General features: G+C 39.7%; 1 protein-coding gene across 2 annotated transcripts in view; it reads left to right on the forward strand.

Moving 5' to 3' along the window:
- Window positions 1–5,946: 5,946 nt before the first annotated feature.
- PITPNC1 (phosphatidylinositol transfer protein cytoplasmic 1) overlaps window positions 5,947–8,569 on the forward strand; it is a 169,149-nt gene continuing 166,526 nt past the window's right edge. The window contains exons 1-2 of one of the 2 annotated variants that reach the window (XM_025196272.1): window positions 6,010–6,031; window positions 6,629–6,687. In XM_025196272.1, the coding sequence (XP_025052057.1) occupies window positions 6,640–6,687 (48 nt within the window). In that variant the 5' untranslated portion in view covers window positions 6,010–6,031; window positions 6,629–6,639. Of the gene's footprint in view, window positions 6,688–8,569 lie in introns of both variants that reach the window. The other variant, XM_025196273.1, reaches the window with a different exon arrangement.

Raw genomic sequence — 8,569 nt, forward strand, 5'->3', positions numbered from 1 at the left:
GTGTGCCGTCACGTCAACCCGCGTGCGAGCCGCACTAGGGGAAGTGCGCAACGTGTGCGATGTACACGTGCAAGTGTACGATAGTCATATAAAAGTGATATGTGTGTGTGTATATAGATATATAGTGTTTATGTGTGTGTGTGTATATAGTGTTTATGTGTATGTATAGATATATATGTGTGTACAGATAGTGTATATGTGTGTGTACAGATATATAGTGTTTATATATGTGTGTATATGTGTGTATAGATAGTGTATATGTGTGCGTATAGATATATAGTGTATATGTGTGTGTATATGTATATATATGTCTATATATATGTGTGTGTATAGTGTGTGTGTATATACTATATACACACATATATACACTAGACGTGCATATACACATATATACACACACACACATAAACACGCTATATATCTATACACACACATATACACTATCTGTACACATATATATATAAAAGCATATATATATATTTGTGTGCGTATATATATATATATATATATATAGATATAAAAGCAATCAGGACTTGTGGACTGAGGTGATATTTATTAGCCCAATCAGATTTTTGCAAAAAAAAATAATAATTCTTTCATCGCAAGCTTTCGGGCACAAACGCCCTTCATCAGGCATCAGAGAAAAGATTGTAAAAGTTCTCGTGGGTAGAAATGAAAGTTCATGTTTCATAGGATTTCACAAATAAATTTTTTGGCCAAAATCTTGTTGGTCTGATAAAAGAGATCAGCTCTGTCCGCGAGCCCTGATTGCTCTAAACCTATACAGCTACAACCTGGATTCCTGATACATAGATAAAAGTGTCCAAAATGTACAGCCTGAATACCTGACAGACGTACAGTAATTTTTAGAGGCAGCTCACTGATGCAGCACACGCAAAACCCAAGTCACTCAGGGAACCTTAACTGACCTTCAGGTTCACTGTGAGCACTTTCTTATGACCGCTTTCCTCAACGTAAAGAAACGCTGCAATTTTGATGACCCAGCTCTCACTCACTGGGGAGCGACAGTGAGCAATATAAAGTAAATAAGAAGACGACTTGTTTGTGTATTTTTTCAGTGGACAATAGTTTTTCAGCAAATGTGACCATTCTGAGCTTCCAATATGATGCACAGATTGTAAGGCCAGAAGGGACCTTGGAAGATCATCGTGTCCAGCCCCCTGCACCAAGCAGGAAAGATAACTGGGGGTCAGGTGACCTCAGCAAGGTGACTGTCTAGTCTCATCTAAATATGAAGTTATTGTATTGGAAGCTCAGAATGGTCATATTTGCTAAAAACGTATTGTTTTTCAGCAAAGACCTGGCAACACTGAGGCCCAAGGGGAGGGCAGAAGGGGTTGAAGGCAGAAGGAAGGGTGGGACTTGCTGCCCCCTTTAGTCTCCCCAGGTTCAGAGGCTTGCATTACTGTCAAATGACAGACACAAAACACGCAGGAAGTAAGCTGTGTGCGTGCAGCCCACGTAACACATTGAGAGCTGCAAGTGGCCCACTGTGGCAAGCAGGTTGAGGACTGGTCTACTGCATCGAAGAGTCCATCGTTATCAAATGAAAGTACGTCATAGGTCTTTCTCTGTGCCAGATCCACAGAGGGTATAAAAAATTACAGTCCCTCTTGCCCTGTAACAACAGAACCGTGGCTCTATCTCAAGCAGTGTTAGCACGTTTTTAGTTCTGCAATCCTCAGTTCAGTTCTTCATGTCTTGACCCAGGGATAGCCATCACATGCACTTCATTTGTAGTCTGAATTTATTTAATTTCAACTTCCAGCCATTGGATCTTGTTATACCTTTGTCTACTGAACTGAATAATTCATTATTATCACATTTCTGTTGCCTGTATTGGTATTTATAGACTTATGATTTATAGATTTATGCTGGTATTGAGTCACCCCCTAAAAGTTTTCCTTTGTTAAACTGTACACATTATTAAGCTTCTAGAATCTTGTATTGTGGGCCCCTCTACATGGGCAAGTAAAAACGCAATGGGATCTAATGCATGATCCACGCAATCACACCTGTGGGATCTAATGCACAATCCATGCAATCACCCCTCCCGCCATGCCACATGTTTGTGGCAGGAGGTGCGGTGCGACTGAGTGGATCATGCGTTAGATCCAGTCGCACCTTATTGTTGGTGCAGGGTGAGCCCAATCCCAGGCTCCACCTGCACCAGCAAAAGCACGTTCCTCTAGCTTGAGGCCTGGGTCAGGTCACAAGACAGTGTGTCTTGGTGAGAGGCACACCATGTGCTCCCATAGCTGGGAGTCCCATCAGCTGAGCTGGGTTCCCAGCCACAGGGGTGCCCCAGAGGTCCACATGGCAGGGAGACCACAGCTTCTGTGATCTCCCAACGGCGGGGGTGCGTGGGGTACCCTGTGGCTGGGAGATCGCAGCAGCTACATTCTCCCAGCTATAAAGGTATGTGCCCCCCTGTGGCAGGGAGCCCTGTCAGCTGGGAACTCCCAGGCTTATGGGTGCACATGGCCCTCCCCAGCTGGGAACTCTGATCAGCTGATGGGGCTCCCAGCCACAGGGGCCCCTGGCCACACATTCAATTAATGACAGGATAGGAAAGTACTACAAAGTTATTGCACATATTTTGTGGAATAACTTTGTATTTTATTCCTCTTTTTATCACGCTGTTAATTTATTGAACATGTGACTGAGTGGCTGCTTAAGATGTGATTAACTGTTTAATCATGCCTTAAGTATAACCTGTATATGGGGCCTGTGAGGCATATTTTCCAGCCCTCTGATTATTCCAGTGGATCTCTTCTGAATCCTCCCAATTTATCAACATCCTTTTTGAACTGTGGACTCCAGGACTGGGCATATCAATAACTATGGTAATTTCAACTCCATCAAAAGCAGAGGGAAGTATGCATTTGTGGTTAGGCAGTATTGTGTTTGACAATGAAAAAAGATAAATTAAACATGGTCAACATGTTGTTTACCATCTTCCAAAAATACTTTGGCAACAAAGATGAAAAAATGGGAAATAACCATTGTCAAAATGGCTTACTTCCATCCCTTTTATTATTTTAACAGACTGTCTCACTGTGAATTTTGGCCAAATACTGCTTTTACTTATCAGGGGGCTAAAACAACTTTTTCTTTTTCTTTTGGGGGGGGGGGGGGGGGGGGGGGGGTTATCATAGTATTTTGCCCCAGTGTTACATACTGGTACAGAATCTGGTACTAAGAGCACAGACCATGTGTTCTGGTATTATGCGGTATAGGATATTTGGATCTGTTTCTTTCACTTTATTTTTAAAGAGAAACATCACACACAAAGGTTGAATTATAGGACTCGCATGATAAAAAGGTGTTAATCCTTTTGGCGGCAATAACATTTTAAAAGTACAATTGAATTTTAATTTAAAGTTAAAATTAATCTGAGGAATAATGAGCTGTCCTACTATACTCAATTTAAATGTAGCCTGCTCTCCATTTAAACGTAATCTGAGGAAAAGTGGATTTTAATAAGGGATTATTTAGGGAAGAAAATAAAATAGACTCAATAGAATAAGATGCATAAAATACTAATCCTGCATCCACTGAAATCAATGGCAAAATTCCCATTAACCTTGGTGGTGAAGGAACAGATTTACAGAACCAAAATGATTTAAATTCAAGATTAAGATGCAAAACTTCATCAATGGCAGAGATTTTGTCTATTTCTGCAGTGTTTTTAATTACATTTGCAGCCTTCCCTTTCCCAAAATATTTGGAAACTCAACCCTCCTCCCAGTAAGTTACAAATTTGTAGCCAGATCAGGTGATCAGTATGTTAAATATGGATATAGAGGGACATCAAGGTTATTTTCTTTCCCCAACCATTAAGGAATATTCCTGTCTGGCTGGTTCACCACTGGAGAGGAATGCTGAGTCCCCAAAACTGTACAAGTTGGAAATCTGATTTTGTGGGTTTTTTAATTAAATTTTATCATTAACCTAAATGAGGTGGGTAGTGAGTGATGGCTTGCCAAGAAGAAAGGACTTGTTCCAGAGTGCTTTGAAAAGGCTCCCTTTGACTTTAATAGCTCTAGATCAGACCCTAAAAGTGATGGGGAAGAAAATGAGTGCAGGTTGTGACTTACACAATTGAATCCTACTGAAAGGCTGAGAGAAGAGAATACTGATTCTTTCTCCCACTTTGACTCCCTGTATGATTCCAACAGGACAGTTCTTTAATGCAATAGTCATTAAACAATAAAATATCTTTAAAAAGGCACTTTTACTGTCTGTGAAATTTCCCATCTGGGTTCAGCATTTGTCATACTTTAACATTTATTTTTTCCTAGATCAAGACTGGAAGTTGAATGAAGAGTATCTGTAGTTGATTGGAGATGGCGTGCTGTATTTCAAGATGTAGACTTACACTTAGAGGTAGGTGTGCATTCTAACAAAAATGAAAAAGAAAAAGAACCGAATAAAAGTAAGGAACCAAATTCAGGCAGGCACTGTCTGCCAGAGATCTCATGACAAAGTATCAGTTGGAGTTTTCTCTGGTCCCCGCACAACCTTTGGTGAGACTACTACTGAAAGGCATAAAACTGTCTAAAATTCGTAGGCCCTGCTTGTCCATTTCCCTATACCTTATGTAAATATTTGAATCTGTACTAAAGGAGGGCAGAGTGGATGGAAAAACTCGACTGGCAGCGCAATTTGTTGAAGAAGGGTTGCATTTGCTCCAGGAGATGGCACTGTGTTGCCTTTGGGTTAAGACTGCACAGACTCGAGGGATACATATAGGTATAAAGCCAATAAACAGCCGAGGTTCTTTGCTGTCTCTTGTTGTGACATAGATGTATTGTTTTAGGACTAAATTCGTTTTCATCAGGCAAAAACCTTGTATTGTTCCATTTCTTTACTGTAAATGACTTAAATGCTGAATTGCAAGCTTGTTGTCTTACTACTTAGCACTTTATACAGCACTATATATTTTCAAATTATTCTTGCTACACTCCTCTGAGTTATGTAAACATTGTATTTCCCATTTTACAGCGCTACAGACGTCTGACTTATCTGAAGCTATATAGCCATTCAGTTTTGGAGGGAGTTAAGAGTATAAGTTACCTATGCATGTTGTCAGTTGATGAGCTCTGCACCATTCAACTTCCCTGAACATTTTATAGAGAAAATAAAGGATATTACACAGACTCCATCTACTGAAGGCAGCTTCCCAGATAGTAAAAAAAGCTGTGTTTGTTAAAACAGGGATTGCAGTTCATTGCTGAAATATTATTGAGGCACATATTTTCACTGACTTGTCTAGGTGGCTGTTTAAAATTAGGTGACTGATATAAAGGTTTACCCAAGTTGCAGTTTGCGGCTGATAATAACTGACCAAAAGGGAAATGGGTGAGGCCACTACATCCTGTGCTTGTACCTCCTCTGTACTTCTTATACACTTCACAAAATCCATCTTGTAGTTTCCTTTCTAACACGGAGCTGCAAACGGATCTTTTTGTAAGTCATCCAGACAGTTCCCTGCCAGTATAACAACCTCCCTAATAGTATATTTGCTACATTTTGTGAAGTCATATTTTTAAATATGACAAGCAAAGGTGGTTTCCTTCACTTCCCTTGGGAGACCATCTGACAACTTAATTCCCCTTCTGTTCAGAATTCTCTCCAGATTGATCTGCATCTCTTCGCGTTTCTTAGTTACCCTTCCTATACATTTCTGCAGTCGAATTCAATCAGTGACGCCTTCAGAGTTCCTGACTGCCATTCTGCATTCCCTTGAAGGCTGCCTTCCTCTTGCTTGCTGGCTGCTGGCACTCTTAGAGAGACATGCTGTTTTGTTTAAATCCTCCACATTCTTTGCTGTGCCATTTCCCCATTGGCCGGATGGAGCCATCCTTCCTGCTGTGACTGCTGATGTCAGAAACACACTCACACCCAAGCTGAGGCTGCTGCTGCAGAGGCTTCTCAGCACGACTAGCTCCAACTCACACACACAGAGCTCTGGTGGGGGAAACCCAAGCCTCTAGAAGGATCAAAGGTCGGTGTGGGGAAGACCCCCACAGCAGACTGTCCCCCTCACTGCAGAAGTGGTGTATGCATAAGAGCAGCTGTACTACAGTGAGGAGGAGGAAGCTTTGTTTACCAGCCTGGGAAGGAAACGTTATAAAGCCTTTGTCTTGGAAATAAGCATCTCATCTTTGCTGCTGCCACTGCTCCAATGTGCTGCTGGTGGCGGTGAAATTAGCATTTGGGGCTGTGGTTTTTTCTTTCCCTTTTTGGCTATTCCGGCATGTCTTGATAAAGCTGCAAACGGATTGTCATTTTAATCTATTTTCAACGGACGTCTGACTATAACGATAGCATTTGATGTTTGAGACTTCTTTGTCTGTATGTATGTGTGCGAAATTCACATGATCTCAGTTTAAGGGAGGAAGAACTGGAAGAAAGGAGCAGTTGTATTGGTTTTTCTTCTTGGTGGGTCAGCCCTTCTGGATGGTAGAAGTTGGTCTTTTGAGCACACTGTCAAGCACATATACAACAAGGGGTTTGAGTAGTTTTTTCCTGTGATTTGTTTTTGCCGTGATCAGAGTGCAGAAATAACTACTTTTTTCCTGATTTGCTGGTTTGCATTAAGGCAGCGGGAATATGCTCTTGAAGGAGTACCGGATCTGCATGCCTTTGACAGTTGAAGAGGTAAGCACATTCAGTCATAATAATTAGTGCATTACTTTACCTGTCTTTTCTTCCTGAATGATAGTTCAAGCTGAAGTTAGTCTGTTCTGTTGTGTCTATTTTACTAAGTAATTTTTCTTTAGGCAGTGGTCTTTTTCTTACTCTGATTCGTTGGAGAAGCATATTTTCATTGCAAGATAAGGAAATCCTACGTAAGTGAAAGTAACTGTAGCAAAATCATAGTGATCAATGTATTAGTTGCAATCAAATTAAAAAATAAGAACACACACATTTGAAAATGTTAGTTTGTGCTGAGATCTAGATTACGACGAGGCATTTGTCCAACATACCGAACTTCTAAATATTTCCTTTTGGATTTAAAGTTATCCTTTGCCTCATTAAAAAATAAATACTTTCCGCTTCAAGATTCTGGTGTAAATAACTCATAATGTTGTTAATTTTTTTTGCAATTAAAAAAGTATTTTTATGTCAGACTACTTTCTATCAAATCATATTTTAAACTCTATTGGTTAGGGATATTGCCTTTTTATTTATATGCAAAGCATTGTGCATGTGTATGGCAATACATACAATTATACTCCTAGTATTTTCAGACAGGTATATCAAGAGCATGTTTGCTAGTGTAATAGATATGCAGATAGCTAAAGGCCTGCCAAGACACACACACACACACACACACACACACACACTATATATATACACACACATACACACATACATTTATATTTGTGTGTGTGTGTGTATGTATGTATGTATGTAAGGAAGTTGGTGTTCTTTTTCACAGTGCTGCACACAAATAAAAATAATGTATGCTGCTGTATTAGTATTTTACATTGCTGAACTGTTAAAGGGGGAAAGACGTGCTGTTTTGAAACTATGATGAATTTTAATAATTTCTGAATAGGCTTCTTCTTGTGCATCACATTTTTTTGCAAACAGCCATACTCAGAAAAGTTTCCTCTTTCTGCTTGTGTTTTGACAATGAGGAAGATCACTTGGTTTCTGCGACCTTTCTGGACCACAGGAGGGCGCTTTGAATACATTTCTTGCAAGGTTTTTTTGTTTTTCCCCAAACACTCTTTTCCTGGTGCAGATATGTGTACAAAGGCAGCGGGAGTATCAGTACTGTAGGGATTTTATTGAAATTATTTTGCATCAAACAGTTTAAATATAGCACTTTAGTGTGTACATTTTTGGGAATCTGCTAGATGGTGTATAATGTTTGTGTTTTTGGTAACTTTACAATAGAAGTCCCTGGCAGTAACATATTTGTACCTGCTTCTGTATTTCTGACACATTGCAAACTCTCAAAACAGTCAGTGAGACTTTGGGATATTTTGAGAATGCATGATTTTGCCCTTTTAGGAATAACTCTTCTGCATCTGAATACAATAAGTGTCTTGAAGATGAGTACAACATAGTTTAAACATAGAATGCTATAATATAAAACATGACCATAGAAGGCATTACAAAACAATTTCCTCTACAGTATTTGTTTAAATAGTTATTTTCAGATTATAAAATTATAGTTAGCATTTTTTTGCAATGCGTAGAGCAGTGATTCTCAGTCAGAGTGCTATAGCACCATGATGTGCTACAATATCCTGTTAAGTGTGCTACACGGTACTGTGGAGTATTATCACTGCTAGGTGTGCAAACCTCTACACGTGCATCACAAGATAGACCCAGAGATTTCAAACAGGAATCCATAGGGTCCAAAATATATTGATGTGTTGGGTTCTTTCTGGGTCCTTTGCAACAGAAGAATTGCTGTATTATTTTTCCATAGTCAAAAAACAAGTCAAAGCTAAAAAATGGCATTTTCTGAGGAGTGTTTTGAGTCTAATAAAGTTAAGAACTACTGATACAGAGGTGTAGCATT

Source organism: Alligator sinensis, unplaced genomic scaffold (genome assembly GCF_000455745.1).
Source record: "Alligator sinensis unplaced genomic scaffold, ASM45574v1 scaffold282_2, whole genome shotgun sequence".
NCBI classification, from domain to species: Eukaryota; Metazoa; Chordata; order Crocodylia; family Alligatoridae; genus Alligator; species Alligator sinensis.